The sequence below is a fragment of the Dermacentor variabilis genome, chromosome 4 (genome assembly GCF_050947875.1).
Source record: "Dermacentor variabilis isolate Ectoservices chromosome 4, ASM5094787v1, whole genome shotgun sequence".
Lineage (NCBI taxonomy): Eukaryota > Metazoa > Arthropoda > Arachnida > Ixodida > Ixodidae > Dermacentor > Dermacentor variabilis.
The window spans coordinates 36,473,528-36,491,665 of NC_134571.1; the positions used below are offsets into that span (position 1 = coordinate 36,473,528).

General features: G+C 46.4%; 1 protein-coding gene across 2 annotated transcripts in view; it reads right to left on the reverse strand.

The window, feature by feature from the left end:
* Nucleotides 1-1,512: 1,512 nt before the first annotated feature.
* LOC142578935 (cell adhesion molecule Dscam1-like) overlaps nucleotides 1,513-18,138 on the reverse strand; it is a 333,987-nt gene continuing 317,361 nt past the window's right edge. The window contains exons 20-25 of one of the 2 annotated variants that reach the window (XM_075688644.1): nucleotides 16,899-17,093; nucleotides 14,236-14,526; nucleotides 10,224-10,394; nucleotides 7,555-7,721; nucleotides 4,659-4,734; nucleotides 1,513-4,271 (exon numbers count right to left, since the gene is read on the reverse strand). In XM_075688644.1, the coding sequence (XP_075544759.1) occupies nucleotides 4,231-4,271; nucleotides 4,659-4,734; nucleotides 7,555-7,721; nucleotides 10,224-10,394; nucleotides 14,236-14,526; nucleotides 16,899-17,093 (941 nt within the window). In that variant the 3' untranslated portion in view covers nucleotides 1,513-4,230. Of the gene's footprint in view, nucleotides 4,272-4,658; nucleotides 4,735-7,554; nucleotides 7,722-10,208; nucleotides 10,395-14,235; nucleotides 14,527-16,898; nucleotides 17,094-18,138 lie in introns of both variants that reach the window. The other variant, XM_075688643.1, reaches the window with a different exon arrangement.

The following is an 18,138-nucleotide window of genomic DNA, read 5'->3' on the forward strand; positions in this document are numbered from 1 at the left end:
TCCGTTAGCTCGCTTGAACACACCACCTCCACCGTTGACACCGCAATCGAAGTGATTGCAGTAGAAGGAGCTTCGCTAAAGCAATTCAACGTGGATAGCGGCAGTTATTGGAGTAACTCATTTATGAACCTCTCCTGTCACAAACGCAACAACCAAATCTTCCAGGCGAGCAGTGTACTGCGTGCCAAAGGGGCGAACGTTGGGAAGCGTCTACTAGCTGTACCCGGCCGAGGTGCCGCCACCGTCGGCGCCTGGGAGGAGCCGAGAGAAGGAGCGCCGGCATAGGAGGAGGAGAGAGGACGTGTAGTTACTTTTTGATCATTCAGGGGTTTTAGATGGCACTAAATTATCAAGGGGCTTTAGATGGCGCGCTCCTCTGGCGCCGTCTCGTAGCTGTCGTCGGAAATCTTGCGCGGCACAGCGCTTCTCATGCTTTCGCCATACCCTCCCCCGATTTCCGCCTCATGGTTCCACTGCACCCTCCTCTCCGCTTTCCTCTTCGTGCCTCTTCTCTCTCGACGTTTTTTTTTTTTTATATCCGCCGCTTCGCTCCGCGTTCGCTCTTATCTTTCGCTGTACTCGTTGCGGTAGGACAACGAAGCTCGCCGCAGGAATGGGTGCTTAAGAGCTGAGCTCTAAAAGATTGCAGTGCGTTCCTGTGGCAACTGTTTCAAATGATTAAAAATAGGGGATCTAAGACTAAGCGACTATTGTTGCTAGCCCGGCTCCATATAACAGCAATAGAATCTGAACATTGCCCTTAATCACCACTATGATTATTAACGGCGTTTTGCTAAGTAACTTAATGACATTAGGGGGCGTGTTGTAGTTGCACAGTTGAAGTCTGCCTCTACTCAAAGGGCATTTCTTTTTTTTTTTGCTGGACGCGTCATGCCCAGTATACTTAGGAAAAGTCGAACGCCATGATATGCCCTGGCGTTCCAGTTAACAGTTTTTTGTATTGCCTATTTCCACAACACGGGAACAGTTGGAACAGCAGTGCAGTTTGGTGCAGATTTTGATTACATATCTAGCGAAATTAGTGCGAGGCAGGGTTTCTGCAGATTGCAACCTGCTCTCTAAAGCCCATTAATTAAAGCTAATTGGTAATCTTCTGTTCGTTATGGTGCAGGCTACTTATTCTTATGTCTGCTGCTGTTATGAAGCTTAGGTAGCAAATGTAAATTTGTCTCGAATCGCCCATTTTTGATCGCCTGAGGCAGTCGTCGCAGAAGCACGTGGTTCTGTAAGCGTCAGTGGAATTCATCAACACCAGCCGGCCGCAGCGGTCACACTCCGGTGGGGGCGGAATGCAAGGATGCTCGCGTATCGGTGCATCGGGTTCGTATGTCAGATAAACCCAGGGGATAAAAAATATATATAATACGGAGTCCTCAGCTACGATGTGCTTCATAATCAGATCGTGGCTTTGGCACACAAAATCCCAGAATTCGTCCCATGGCGAAGCACGAGATCGCTGGAGTTTGAAGTGGCCGACGATGTGATATGATTAATTTTCTTTTTATTCATCCACAACAGTCACATAATGTTGAACACAACTGGCACCGTGTTGCTTGCACCTGGTAGTTGAGTAGTACCTGAATGCTACGATAACAGCTTGGAAGAAATGGTCTAAAGCTGTTCACTGATATTAGCACAATGTATACCCTGCACTTGTTGGTGTGAGTCAGTTAGGCTCATGTTCGTATTTGTAAGTAGATAACTGATTTGAAAAATGGAAATATTCAGTCAATTCAAACAACTTGAAAAGCTTTGCTTTTCCGAATTTACGCTTTGCCTGCAGCCGGCTTTTATGAAGAATCTCGGTGAACAGTGCACAATTTCCAGTGGAATGTATGTATGCAACAGCCTCAGATATCTTTGTATAGTCAGTGACATGCTCGTATTTTCTTGTAGTAAATGCTTATCAAAGGTCTAGCATTTATATTGTGACAAATTTATTAGTCTGAAAACGTGTAAAACTAGGATCCAAGTTTGTTTCCACTTTTTTTAAAACTTTGTGCGTGGTTTCGCATTTAATTTCGGCTCACTCCACATCTTTAAGTTAACGACAGCTACTTTTTTTTTTTTCAAAATCAAGAAAGGGGCTGTCAGATGGAATAGCACACTGTGGTATAAAGGTTATAAATAGGGATAAAGTGCCTCAGAAAGGCTGCCCAACGTTTCGATAGGAGGACCTATCTACGGTGCCAAGGCGAAGATAGGTCCTTTAACGAAGATATGTCCTCTTATCAAAAAGTTGGCCAGACTTTCTGAGGCACTTTATCCCTGTTTATGACCTTTTTTTTTTGTTACTTTGGGTTACTCTGGTTTATTTCAGCTGCTTGCACCAGAATCTTCTTGCACTCGGCAACTAACCTGATGGTCCCAGGTTGACCGCCTGCACACTTTTGTGCGCTGTTTGTATTTTTGACGTCATGTACAATTTTGCCAGCTTGCGTAACAAGACAAATATGCAAAATGTTATATTCATAAATGGAGCAAGTCAACTACTAAAATTAGTGTTATGCCTGTTCCATTCTTTTCTGCCACATGCTATTTCACATACTAATGCGCAAATGTTTGATTTACTCAAGCAAATGCGTGATCATGAACACACGTTGGACAACATACACAGTATGGACAGCGTCCCCCACTGTTAGGAAAAGCACCTCATTAATATTCAATCTCAGTAATTTAACCTCCATTTTACTATATGATGAAAAACCTGCCAATGTGGTGCTTACACAGATATCAAACATAGAAATATCACCCTGGAGGACTTTGTTGCAAATTAGCTGCTATGAGCGCCCGAATACTAATAGACTGTATTACTCGCAATAGTAGATGACACTGTACATAGTAACCTAAAGTATTATACTCACGTTTTCCACACAGTCGGGTAGTGTTTCAGCGTCGTCCAGAATTTCTTTGTTATAATTGTCTCATGCTGCCATTTGCCAGGCACATTCTAATAGTGGAAGAGCTGTGCAAAGCACTTGGTGATTTACGTTTAATCGCACCATGTCCTGAGTAGCTAACGTTGCCGTAATCTATATGACTCCTCCACGCATCCTTGGAGGATGGGGATGCTTTTTTTTTGTCAACTGTCTCTGCTATGGGTTATTTTAAAATATTGTGCCCTTCAGGGCGCAATTTCGTTTTACAACACTAATGACCCTGTGGCCATGTATTTCTGCGGCGCTATGCATCTCCGGTAAATTACTGTCAAGAACAATGTCAAGCATTTCTGACAGGGAACTAGCGATGACACATAAAAGACACCACAGTTATGATTCTGATCATTGTCGTGGAACATAATTACACCCTTAAAAGTGTAACGCCTATACAGGTCGTTCATCACAGACTTCAATTCGCAATTTGGCTGTTAGGGCCGCCAAGATATGGACAGCTGCGGTAATCCAGGCTATGACAAATTCAAACACTTGTCAAATTAGCCATCTCGATTGCTTGCTCCGATTGGCTCATCAATTCCGATTGACTCCTCTCTGATTGGCCCAAAGAGTGTACGGTCGCACCCACTGTTAAGTTTGCCTGTAATAAAGCTTGCAACGTCGCTTAAGCAATGAGCTTCAATTCAAGACACATGGCAGCCGAGAGTTGTCACAGTGGTATGTGCTTAGAGGTAAAATGCGCCAAGCCGACAAGCTCCTCTGGACAAAATGAGAGAAAAAAAAATAACGAAGAAGGGAACGAAGGTGATGCGTCACATTGTCGAGTCATGTCTGTCTACATTGTCGCACACTTTCTCGAACGGTGCATTGTCCCGTCACACGCACGCATACACACACGCATACTTCGGTCCAGCTTTTGTACAAGGTAGCGCGATCAAAGGCGCCTTCGTGGTTCTCCATCGTTGACAGCACGTCTTCAAAGAGGCCATATACACAGTGTCCACATGTCCGTATCTACAAACCGCGCCAGCATACTTTGAAAGTGCCGTGGCCAACCCGCTGCTCGTAGATGATTGAAGCGTAGGTCCCCAGTATGCCAGCGGCCGCTCTGTATACGCTTCTTCGTTGAATCAACCGTTGTTACTTCAAAGTCTTTTTCGCACTTGTGTTGCAGGTTGTCGCCACAAATGCGCACACTAGTATGAAGTGATCACGTCCGCGTTTCAGTTTGTTCTTTTTTTGTGAAAGCACGGCACAGTGTCCAGCCTGCACCTGAGAATTTGTTTCCTGCACCTTATGAAAGACTAGACTTGTTTCAGGTGACCCTGGCCGCCGGCCTTCCATTTCTTGCTAGCGCTGAGAACAAAAAGAGGGAGGGGTTCAGGCATCAAGAAATAGTTAGCAGGGAACCAGCTTAAAGTAATAAGAATGCAATCTACTCTTCCTAGAAAAAAAAAATGAAGGCATATGTCTCGATGACCTCCGTAACCAATGGATCCACATGAACATATACGGAGTGGCCACCAAAGTTGCATTGCCTAATTTACAAGACGTTGAACAATGAGAGGCGGATGATCATTGATGAATAACGAAATAACCTCTATAACACATTTCAAGTGTAATCATGCATGTCTTTATGTAGAATCCCGTATAGTAAGATACCTTATAAGGAGGTTTTGGGGCGCATTTTCTTTTGTTGCGGATATTTTACGAGTGGGTATTTATCTACAGTGAATACCTCACCTGGACACTGGTATATGTGACCGTCAGACCTTGGCGGCCGTGGCGTTCGTTTCACAGTGGCATAGAGGGGCTCATCCTAAAAAAAAAAAAGAGTAAAGTAGATGACAAAGTTAGGAGATTAGCTATAGATGCTAAGAACGCTCGACGCAAGTCTTGCTTTATGGCTAGGCTTGGACAAGGTGTCCCAGCTAACTTTAGCCAGGGTTTAAAATTATGTCGAAGCACTCTAAGACGACGCGACCAAATGCATATTGCTGACTATTGTATGGGGTAAGTCACACTATTCTTTTGTATTCTGCTTAATTACATAATTAATCAAAATTAATTAACCAACTTCTGAAGCAGCGAAGTTAGGCAAACAATTCAAATTAGAAAGTTGTAGAGCACCTTGCAAAACGTCCGATTAACCAGTTTCTAACTTTCTATCTATTAGGCGTTAGTGTTTTCCTGCTTACTGCAGACGCCCGCGAAATAAAAAAAAAAAAGAAAAGAAAAACGCGTGACATGCCCGCTTGCGCACCGTGCGTGATTGCAGCGCTGCCAAACGTTCCGCGTACCGACGAACATAGCATTCAGCCGGGTGCGCTGTCGCTGCGCCTGCTTATTGCTATCATGAACCGCCGCGAGGGAAGCTCATCGGTGGCGTAAATCGCACAGCCAACGCCTGCTTCACTGCCCTGTCTCCTTTTAACTCTTTCCGTACCACGCCCATTGTGCATCGTTAGCCCGCTATCGAATGTCTGAAACGCCGCTTTCGAGACTTTCCACGCCGCTCATGCACACACTTCGCCATCGGACGTGAAGGAGGAGAACTATATTTTTACTTTCTGAGCACTTTGTTTTCTTCCCGCCAGGCGGTGATCCTTGAACGCGCTTTGAAGTTTCGCGATCGTCAAAGTAGAAAGCAAAAATGGGTGCCTCCGGAAGTGGCGCGCGCTTCGAAAGATCGCAGATCTCGTGATTCCGCTGCGTCTGCGGCTCATTTTATCGATGGATCGAGTAGCACTGAGTCTGAGGACGCTGCCTTTTCGTCGGACTTAGATTGTGAGAGCGACGACCGACGCAAACCAAACCGAAACATCGGCGGCCTCAGCCCGGAACTCCCAACTGTAATGCTTGCAGATAAATTTTTCTGTTGGAATACTAGTTAAATGAAACATTTTCATTTTTTCGGTGGTAGTGGCTATTAGATGGCAATACATTTTTTATATCTCATAATTTTTGTTACATATGTCTTTACAAACTTTGTTCAGTGTTATCCCACGATCTTGACTCTGGCAATATTTATATTTTTTTATGAGATATGTCTCGTTAATAAAAATTCAATGCGTGAAAAGTACGTTCATTCTGATTTTTGTTTATCTATTACATCAAATATTCAGTGTAGTGGTTCCTTCAGAAAAAAAAAGTCTGGCGTAATCTACAATAAAACACCTCTTTCCCTCATGGTAGGGAAAGAGTTAAGCGGCAGCACACCCTGCTAGATGCTATGTTCGTTTGCGCGAGAAACGTTTGAGAGCGCTGCAATCACTACGCGCAATCAGGTATGTTACGTGGTGTTTTTCCATTTGTTTTTCTTTCGCGGGAATATGCAATAAGCGGAAAAACACTAATACCTAATAGATAGAAAGTTAGAAATTGTTTAATCGGACGTTTTCAAATTGCTCTACAACTTTCTAATTTGAATTTTTTGCCTAACTTCGTTGCTTCAGAAGTTGGTTAATTAATGTTGACTAATCATGTAATTAAGCAGAATATAAAAATATAGTGCGACTTACTCCATACAATAGTCAACAATATGCATTTGGTCGCGTTGTCTTATAGTGCATCGGCATATTTTTAAACTCAGGCTAAAGTTAGCTGGGGCACCCTGTATATGAGCTTCGGTTAAGCTCCATTTGATTAGCCTGAACTTGTTCAGGAGGGGTTGCACGTAGTTATCCGTTTCACCAGTGCAACACGTGGCGTTGCCTACGCATCGCTGTTGGTTTCACGCAGAACTTGCAGAACGAGTTAATTCCGCGCACTTGCGGGAGAGGCGTGTAACGCCTCGTGCAGGAGGTGACGTCAGCTTCGCAAAGGCACAGAACTGGCACACTGAACTGCACTGAACTAGTTCACGAAGTTCAAAGTGAATCGAACGTAACTTTTATACTGTATGCTCCGAAACTCGTGACGAGATAGAACTGCTGCCTAAAGTCAAATTGTCTTAACTTTTTTTCTCCTTAAGAAGAGGAGGTATATTCGAACCACGAGAGAATTATCAACAGATGTCTGGGATGGTGTTTTTAAATATCGACAAGCTTTAGGTTAACCTAGTTCCAGGCAACTTTACATGTATTTGTTCAACCTGAAGTGTCTACAAATGTCAAAGCGTCACTACACTTCAGTAGGAAAAAATGACGTCGTCTTTGTGTTTCACTTTTCTGTAAGAAGCATAATACTGTGTGTGCATAATTTGAGAAATGCTTAGTTTCGTCAGACGTTAACTTTAGGACAGCATCTCTCAAAATTAGAGAACTACTTTACTGATAAGGTGTCCTAAGTCGTAATAAGGTGTAGCCACTTCAGCGCCACACTCAAAAACTAGCTAACCGACGTTTAATACTGGCTGGCGTGCCTTTGTTCTTGACGACCGTTACCATTTTTATGGCAGTATTTGAGCTGACTAACACGGATGCATGCTTTCAACGCACATACACATGTTGCGTCTTGTAAAAACGAAGGGAATCACAGAAGCGGGGCTTCTCCTCATAAAGGGTCGTACTGCGGAGTAGTAAGCTTTACATGTTAAAACAAAGCGTATCTTTGTGTACTACTATTATTTACGAGCGTGCGTTCGAAACCGCGTCGCAGCGGCGCGTATGCAAGTCGCGCGTGAAGAAGCGCTTCTCACCATGTGGTCCGTCCTCTTTTCTGGGCCCCTGGCGCCGAGTTGCGTAGTGGCGTAAGGCGCTGGGAAGAAGGCACTGCTGGAGCACTCCTTGCCCACTTTGCCTTCCAGGTCGCTCATCTGCATGGCCTCTTGCATGCCATTCTTTCGGGTGCCGTAAAGCGAGCTACCTGCAAAAACGGGCACCAAAAGCGACATCAACAGCCTGTCCACGTACCTGTGGTTCGTAAGGCTGCTACACAGCTACTTAGAGTTCAAATAACACCTTGTTCTTAAACGGACACTAAAGGGCAACACAATATCAGTTAAGACTGGTAAAGTATTCTTTCGAAGTTTTAATTGATTTGGAGTAGGGAAAGAAAGTGACTACTGCTGGAGAAAATGAAGGCCAAGCTTTGCTTTCCGTGAATTTCGCCATGAAATCTCAGTGCAACTGGGTCTGTGCGACGTTATGGATTCCAAATTATTTTCTCGTATTTGGGGCCGTCCTTTGAGCGCAGGAAAACTTATGGAAATTTCATAGGTCGTTCCTTTAGTGTCTTCAGAATGCAATCACTAAAGCCCATGTAGACCAAGGACGTTAGTGTAGGCGCAGTCAAATCCTATGACGTCATGGCAAGCTGGCGCGCGATATGTAGTGCGGTGTTGCCACTCTTCTTTAGTTTTGCGTCTTTTCTGGCTCACGGAGCGTCCTCTGAAGGTAAGAAACCGTTCTTCTGTTGCAGAAGCGTATTTTAGTAATACAACTGAAGGTCGTATTCTTCTTCAAACATCTAGAGAATGTACTGACTACACCTCGGTTGTAACTTGACGGAATTATGGGTCCTCACGTTCCGCTCCCGAAGCTACAACTTGACTGTGACAGACGCCGTAGACAAGGCTAGCTGGTTAATCTGGTCGCTTCGACGCTAATCAGCACAAAAAGACAGACGACTGTGCTAAGATTTCAATAAACGGTTTGTCTACTTCATTCGTTTAGTCCATCAATATGGATTCCTCGGCGCGCGTCCTGCAACATGTTTTTACAGTGAAGCTGTGTGTGGCTAGGATCCTGGGCTTCTTTCGCGTCCGTCAATAGAAAAATGTCATCATCAATGGCTCATGGCCCCTTAAGCGAGCAAAAAATGCAACGGCTCATAGCCCCGTAAGGCAGAGGCTAGAAGCACTCAGCAAAGTGAAGTGACCAGTGCTTACATTCTTTGGAATCACGCATACAACATATAGAAAAGTATGTCGAAAACTATCATCATCAATGGCTCATACCCCCTAAGCAACGGCTCATACCCCTGTAAGGCAGAGGCTACAAGCACTAGGCAAAGCGAAGCGAGCAGGGCATACATTCTTTGGAATCACGCAGACAACATACAGAACAGCGCACGTTTCATTAAGAACAAACTAAAAAGAAGCATACGAACCACATGATTGATGATACGGCGCTCGTGATAGCAATTCGAAGCATGTAGCACTCCCCATAGAATTTTCCCGGTAAATATTACTGTTGCGCAAGCCGCCGCGGTGACGCCAGCCTGCGACGTGGGGAGTGACGTGCCTAGCCTTTCGTATATAAAATTATCAGCCTAGCAACTGATTTCAATGTTGTTGCAGCACCGCTATGGACAGCGGGGTGCTGTCAAAACTACCATTACTCTCATTCGTACCATCACTCTAAAGCCATAAAGCATTGCATACTCCCCTCAGCAGTTATAGTGGTGGTTTTCAACAGCTTCGCTGTACACCCACTTTCGTAGGGACGAGATGGCGAGTTTTCTTCGTACAAGCATTTATTCTACATTTAGGGCCCATTCATCCACCATGCCTTTAATCTTTCCTCTGAGCTCACCACTACGTAATGGAAAAAGAAGGGAACATCGAACAGATATTTTCTTCCTGGAGTCAAATTTTTTAAAAAAATTGACTTTACTACGGATTACATTGGCGTAGTGATGGCCATACATGAGACAGCAAAATGGAACAGTTTCTTTCTAATGTTATTGTCTTACGATATTTCAGAAGCAGTGCAAGGCGAAACCATTCAACTCATGAAATCGAAAGACTAGTCGTGTCGAATATCGATGTATCTAATTGTAAATAGAACTAGGGAGAAGATCGGCGCAACTCGATATTCCATATATTCCACACTTACGACACCTGGGAATATGAAAAGCAGGCTGGGTTTGTGAAAGCGTTTATATTATTTTATTTTATTTTGTTATATTCTTTACTTCAAGTGAGCTACGCTCGATGAGTTAGCAAGGAGGAAAGCCTATGGTGTCCCAAAGACACTCGTGGTATGAGGTGCAAAGAGCCAGCCTGGCTGCTGCATCGGTTCCCCAGCACTAGCTCGAGACGGAAGCATGCACTTCACTGGCTTGCTTCCATCGCTAGGTGAAAGAACACCGACACATCGCACGTACACAGTGCCGTCAAACGAGCAGGTTGCAGCGCTGTACGTTATAATTGTAGCAAATTCCTGACCTTGTTTAACGCGGCCACGTTAGCTCTCGTCCTTTCCAAATTGTAGCGCTAAAATTTTCATAAATTTTTGCACTGTCTGGCGAACTTAGATATATCGTATTTCGGCAATACTCAATTAACAAATGCGCGAACCGCGCTTATTATGCATCTGCGCGCGTGCGCGCTGCGTTCGTGAAGCTTACCGTTGGCGTACGTACCACTCTGGGAACTGCCGGAGGAATGCTTTCTGCGGATGACCATGCACACGACGACCAGGAGGACCAGCACGATGACCAACGAAACCACCACCGAAACCACGACGGTCGCGTCAGACACCACCGACGACGTCTCGCGGTGCACCTCGGTACGGGGCGTCACCTGGTCTGCCGCTGCGCGGTCAGTAAGCCAGTTAAAAAAATTGTTTGCGCTGCATAGTCTTAAACGTCTGCGTCGCCTGTGAGTGTATAGACGGCACGTAAAGACGCGGACACTTTACTAGAGCGACGCTGCCACGACGTTGCCGGCAACAGAAGGCACGGCCTTTCGCTAGTGGTGCTCCAAAATGGCGGACAAGATGACTAAATCTACATATAAACGGGTAAACCACGTCAGCTGTACCTCAAGTATCAGAAGTTTGCAAGGTGAGTGATGAGGTGGCACTTTAGTGCGGCAACCCCATAAAGGTTTTTACTATGTGTTCCCGCTGAAAAGTAGTCCCGTGTCTCTTCGTTGCACGATGCAGGCGCTGCATACGAAGTTGAATAACATTCCGTGTGACTCAAAGGGGGCTAAAGCATATATAATGCTCTTTTCAACTGTGATTGCAGCATGAGCATTACGCAACGCGAAATATAGAGACCATGACGCTGCACGGGCTAAATTTACCGCGCAGGACCGCCTGATGTGATGATTCGCATGCTGCCATGGTTGGCCAGCGCGGCGGCGAGCTTCACGTGACTGATTCGACTTAGGTCGCCAGCGCTTTTGGAGTTCGTCCGAATACACACGAGTGAAGGGGCTTTTCGAACGAGCGAGGTTCAGCGAAGAAACCCCTTCATCAGTAGCGCTTAATTATGGGCTCCAAAACACCTCGGCAATACAACAATCGACAGCGACCATCAAAACAAGAAGGCCCGCCCTTTTTCTGCTTGCGCCGGGTCATGCGTGAAACAGTGACGTCGAGCCACGCGCGATGCGCCGTCTGCAACCCTATTTGGCGTGTTCGTCCGTTCGGTGCATCAGCCTTACACTGTTGGCTTTGGCTTAAACTGTTGGCTGATACTTTGGCTTCGTACCGAAGCAAAAGTCGCTCGACGCAGGGAACCTGTACCCGTGTTCCGTGTTCCCAGAAACGTTCTTGCGATTGAACTGTTCGTATAAGAGCAAGCGCCATACATTCGTCATGTTGAACATTTTCACCAGCGAATGCGGCCGGTCAGTGGCAAACAGCTAACCTAACGAACGGAATGGCAAACTTACGCACGAATAGCTTTCTGAATTTGGCCTGCCGAAGAATACGAAACGTTTTAGGCCCAGTACAGCATGCGCGTGCGTTCTTGTATCGTAAGCAAGCGAGCAATCGACAGGGATCAGCTCTCGTGCGTTCTGGAGGCGCTCAGTTTGCCACGGCACTTTTGTTGTTGTTGTTGTTGTTGTTGTTGTTTCATATGCAGGAGCAGAAGAAATCACGCATCATGTGTCGGCAACTGTTTCATCTCAGTCATCATTCTATTTCTTTCCTACCTCGTTTACAAGAAACACACCTACAACTATCACCAAAAGCTGCAAGAGGCTCCTCCATAACTGTCTAAAACTGCTACAGATAGTATTTAGGAAATGGTTGTAGATCACAAAATAAAGCACACGGCGACGCCGAGGAAGAGTGATTCGATGGCTGGAATGGTGTACACCAGGTGTTTATTTTCATGCGAAACATTTTCTTTTAAAAGAAACTGTCATACGTAGGCACCTGTCATTATTGTAGATAAGTTGCATAACTATAGTTGGACATTAGGAAAAGAAAGATCAGCGATACCCTGGCTAATTACTTAAAATGTACTAAACTAATTTTTTCATGATTAACTTTAGGGCACATATGGTGTAATTGAATCCTGAGGCTAACGCCACTTTCGAGATATGGCACCTCACAATGTGGTGCAAAATACAGCGGCGTTCTACTTAAAATGTTCGCAAAAGCCTGCCCGTAAAAGTTCGGAAAATCTTAACTTGAACGCCGATGAATTTTAAGAAAATTTTAAGGCTGTGTACCTCGAAAGGGGTGCTAGTATTAGGATTTCTGCTAAGCAAACATAGCTTCAATATCCCTCGGCTTCAATTCCACAATAGCGACATATATGCACTAAAGTAAATAATTCAGCAGATGGTCCGGACAGTTGAGATAATTCACTAAATTACTGCTGAAAGTTTTCTTGCCGCTAATGTCCGCCTGCCACGTAGCGCCTATCTTCAAGAACGGCAAGGGCCTAGCTATGACACTTTCTCTAAATATTCCGCGTAAGAAGAAACGCCTGGTATTAGACGCCTAATGTTGCGAGGAATTGGCACAACTAAAACCAAACAACGTTGATTACCAATGGCATATGTCTGCAGAAGGGTCCACAAGAAGCGGGCCTGAGCAACCGACGGAAAACTACAGACGGTGCACTGCTTGTCTTCATTATAAAGTTCAGACCTAGTTTTACTGCGATAACAATTGTACGTACACTCCAGCGCATTTTAAAGCGATAGCGTTTTGGACCTCGTTTTGCAGAAAATCCAGTGCCAGCACCCGTGGAGTTGTCCGTGAGCGAAAATTTCTGTATATATTTAGATATATTTATATGTCACGCCCTTTCTATATGGCATGTATAAGCGGGTTATATTGCCGCACCATTCTATCGCTAATGTTGCTCATACCTTGTATTACATTCTCGACGAAGTTATTCCTCGGAATTTTAATGATGACAGCCCACAAACAAATGTCATGAAACTAAACACCGACAGCGCATGCCTTTTATGTTAAGTCTTCTCAGGCTAAAATATCCAAAGTGCGAAACAATAATAACAGAAACCTGAAAATGCTGTTTTCTTTTTCTTTTGCACGGCTGTGCACTACCTTTGGATTCGGCCCCACGCAGAAGTCCGCGTTTCTGGAAGAAAGCTCGCCTTCAAGTTGGCCGCAAGCATAGAGTTTTTAAATAAAATACCCTATAGAGGGAAATGTGGCGCTAATGTTTACGGGCGCTAGTAGCATGAAGCTCTGTGGCCGCCAGCGTTTCCCGGTAGACATTACGGTCATATAAGCTGCAATTGCCGCGGAGCGTGAGAAGCAGTCAGGGATCTGTGAATGCTATCGGCGTTCCACTCTTAAAGGCGAAGCTTAAGCGTCCTCCAAGTTTTTCACAGTTGCCGTCACCCTGCTGTATTGAATGAATAATTGCGAAGAGAGTGAGCGGCCTACGCTCCGTATGCTGCGGGCGAGAGGGCAAGCATGCGACTGCGAGCCGAGAAGGACGGCAGCTTTATGCGCGTCGTCTCGTGATCCGTGACCGGAGGTCACGTGATCGAGAGCGCTCTAGATTATGAATGCGCGCCGCGACTGCGCATCGCTGCCCGCGTGCCTGGACGCATATGCGGCATTCGTAACGTAGGTTGAGCCACGGAGGATTGAGGTCGGCTGCAGCAGGTAGCGTGGTGAAATACGATCATGCAAGGGCGAGCCGAAATGACTGATGACTTCATGCGCGTTGTCTTCACGCGCGCCTAGCGTTTGCGTAATCCGAGTTTTAAAGACGCGGCCGGAGTTCAAACGGTGAAGCGAGCGGCAGCACGACACGGCCACTTTGGGACATGCATGAGCGCTCCCCGCTGCTCCTAAAATGACGCCATCGTTGTGACAGCGAGAGTTCGCGGTCAGCGAGCGAGATCTGTTCATGTTTGTCTTTTCGCGAGTAACACCGCGTTCGTTTGTTTAGTAAGTAAACGTTTACTGCAATTTATAGGGCCTATAAGACTATACGGATCTTACTTCGTGTAATTGTCCCATACTTTGCTGTCGCTATGTGTATTAATGCTTCGCCATTCGGGAGAAAAGGCGGCTACTTTCTTAAGCGCTATACCCTAGAGAAAGCAAGCTTTCGCAAACGCGCCCCCGGTATGCTAAACACACGACCATGCGATGACCAAAAGAACACCCGAGACGACGTTGAGCCGGGTCGTGGCAGCGTATACCTCCGTGTTTGGAGAGCGTGGTGAACGCGTACTCCGCCTCGGTGACACCCGCGCTGTTGTGCGCCGTCATCTGGAGCGTGTACCAGGTGGCCGGCGCCAGGCCCGGGATCTCGAGGCGCGCGTCTCGAGGCCTCGTGGCCTGCAGCGTGGTCCAGTCGGCGTCCTGTCGGCGCCTGTACTTGACCGTGAACTGGTGGATGGGGCAGCCGCCGCTGTGCCACGCGCCCAGCAGAACCACGGCCGAGCTCACGTTTGACTGCACCAGCGACTGGCGATCCGGAGCCACCGGAGCTGCGCGCGCGGGGCAGACAACCGGGAACGACGCTTTGTTAAAGTCCGCGACATCAGCCCATCACGCGCGTACCCTCTGCAGCTTGTTTAACGATCGAACGATTTGCAAATGAAAAGACGAATTTTTGTATGGAACTGAAACTTCGCAGATGAGACAGGTTTAGTACTGCGTCCACGCCACCGCGAGCTCTGTATACGTGCGAGTGATTTGCAGAACGCAGCGGTGCGTGTCATGACAGCCCGCGTTCGCAACTGGCCGCGCTATTTAGGAAAGAGAAAATAAAGTGGCTTGGCTGTCTACGCTGTCAAACCATTCCATTGCGGTAGCAACTATATGGGCACTCCAAGCGAATTTTTGCCGTCGTTGTCAGCGTCGCCGTGGGGCTGTGTATATATTTAGCTATATGTATGCTTTATGCCTATCCATGTCGTATATGCGGATTATATTGCCGCACTATTCAATCACAAAATTTGCTGATAGCGGGTCTTAGGTTCTCGACTAAATTCTTCATCAGAATTTCGAGAATGGCGGCCGACAGACAAATGTCAGGAAACATAACACTCACAGCGCAGCGCATGGCTTTTATCTTGGCTCTTCTCGGACTATTAATTTAATAAAAGTGAAGAACAATATGGAGTGCTCAAACCTGAAAATGATGTAACTTTACTGGCGTGGCTCCTTACGGGCAGCGTGTCTATATATAGTGCATGGCACCTGTGCGATGGCCCCTACGCGGTGTGTTGAAACCTATAAAAGTGCCAGAAATTTTGGCGCACCCGCGTATATCGCGCCTGCGTTAGTCGGACCTGCGTATAGTGCGAACACCGTCCGGGAAGTTCATGCGCAACGCGGAAGCTTGCTGTCGCAGTCAGTGCTTCGCCTTTCGAGCAGCCAATTTCTCGTATGAAAGCAAGAAATCATGCGTACTGTCACGAACAAATCAACGGCGACGCGACGCCATAGGTTGTGTGCGCGACGTGTGTGGTATACTGAAACAATACGGAAAAACTGAAAGCGTTTTCTTGAATACGCATGTTATTTGGAATGAGCATAAACACTTGCTAAAGCTTGCCTATAGTAAAGCTAGGCAAGATTGAGCAATGCCATTTCTAAACGAATGCTGCAAACAACGGAAGAAAAGTATCGGTATATGAAACCATGCAAGCGCCAAGATGAATCCATAAATGTATAGCGTTCCGTTGCATGTCTCCGAAATCTCCTCTTACAATCAGCAGTAATTGCACCGAGCGGAAATCATACAAACGTGTGTGCTGGCATGCCTTGAAGTGGGAGCGGTGTAGAGGGAGAACGTGACGGCGGAGTGCAGCAACTAAGAATAAGACAGCGCACATGTGTCATAACAGCGGCGCAGCGCAATGGTGTAGTGTACTCGCACGATGGCCATCAGAGGCTCGTTGCGCTCAGTACTCTGCAGTGATTGCGTTGCCAACCATCCCGGATTTAGCGAGACAGTCCCGACTTTTGAGCAGAAGCCCCGAGTCCCAACTTGACCAAGTTGGGACGGCCAAATATCCCGCGTGTTTCTTCTTTCTGCTGAATAACAATCAATGAACCACATTTCCTTTTTATAATGTGCGTCGCTCGGTTTCACCATTATTTTCTCTCTCTTTCTCTTTTTGCTGCATTGTCATAAACATAAAGATGGTGTTGTTTTTGTCGTGGTTCTAGTTCTGTTGTGGGCCGAAACCGTTCACAGTAATTATACAGGGTGTGTGTGTGTGTGTTTTTTTTTTTTTTTTGCTGCACCAAATTCTTAAAATCGCAGAATTAACATAACGGTAACGTTATGTTTACCATATGAGTGTACGTATAGGGAGCCTCTACATACAGAACAATATCCGCAATTACGAGCTTAATTAGCGAAGTTACGGTAATTTCCTTCCTAATTATCAACAATAGGTGGCTACAACAAATGAGTGTGCTTTGGTGCCCGTCTTCGACACTACCTATCCCAACGATCAAATTTTGAATAGGGGATTTTGTTGGGAGCTACGCGAAAAACAATTAGTTCCCCTTGGCACGCTCCTTGAAACCGAAACTGGCTGGAAAAAGACCGTCCGTGTCGCCGATGTCGCCGCCCCCCTGCCTTTCGTCACGTCTCCGAGGTCACCACCGGTCCGGACCCGCGAGCAGCTTGCGTTATTTCCTTGCAGTCTGCAGCGTTGGCCTGGCGCTTCAATGCAGGCAATCCGCCAAATTTACTTCGTTATTCCGTTGGGCGCCACGGGTCCACTTGCACCGACGAAATGCCGTTTCAGGGGCACAAAGGAATGACGAAGCAAATTTGGAAATTTCGGAAATTTCGGGGATTCCTTAAATGGTGCGATCATTTACGACGTGATCTGCTCACCGGCGCCGCTGGTCTTGACCGTGACGATGTCGCTGTTCTCGCCGGTGCCGGCCGCGTTGTATCCGCGCACGGCGAACTGGTAGGTCGAGCCGCACTTGAGCTTGTCGACCGTCAGGGCGTTCTGGTCGCCCGGCACGTGCGTCTCGTGCCACTCGCCGCCGCCGGTGACAGCTTCCTTCTGGCGCACGTAGTAACCTGCAGCGCGCCGGCAAGCAACGCAGTGTACCTATAAGCTCCGAGATCGGGCATCCCACGGGTGTCGCTGTCTCTGAAGCCACGGTCAAATGAAGCGACGAGCAAACTGCCAACACTGGGTACCACGAGAGTCCGAAGTCGGAATTGTCGCGAGAAGTAAGGAAACGGCTGAGGAGAAACGCCTGTGTCGCCTCTCTGGTTTTATCGAAGCGATGTCCGAGATAATTCTGAGCGAGGTGTGGTCGGTAATTTCTGTAATATGAGTTAATTTCCCGCACAATTTACTTGAATTCATTGTTCGTTGGCTTCATGCGCTTGCTACTAACGAAAAACCGACGCCCTCGGATTTCCTTCCTCTCGATCATGAAATTATAGAGGTGCATAAATCTGGTCGTTTAATGTTACTTTTGTATTTTTTTTTTCATTTTTTTCGGGAAACATATATAGCCATTGTTTCACTTCGTGAAGGGCCGAATAGAAAAAAAAAACATAGCACCCATGCACCCCGTATATATGGTAAACCAGCGAAGCTGAATTATGCTGCCCCGGTGTTTATCACTGAGTTAATTCCGACTGTTTATACGACTCTTTTTCAATTATTGCTTACGTCTTTGGGTTTCTTAATGGGGCTACGCACACATTTGGCTTCGGTTTATCGCATTCTTTATTTGAAATTCCGCGCATTAGGCTTCGCATAATGACCATCATGGAGGGGCGCAATGAGCGGTTCAGTGTGTTAATCCAGCCGGTTCATCAAAGTCTTTTTGAATTATGTTACACATTTGTGTTTCGTAATGCGTTAATCATAGTGTTTATGACTCCGTTATGAACTGTAGTTACCAAGTGATACACTCAGGCCGCATATTTTGTTTAATTAGACAGGGACACATTTTTTGAACCTATTGCGAAGTCGGAGAGAGACTGCTGCATGCATGCTTCTGTGCGCGAGAGAAGCGACATCGCTATCGGCCCAGCCAATGGCGCGCCACACCTTTGCTGCGCGAGAACTATGCCATCATGAGATTATCTTAACCCCGTCCCCCTC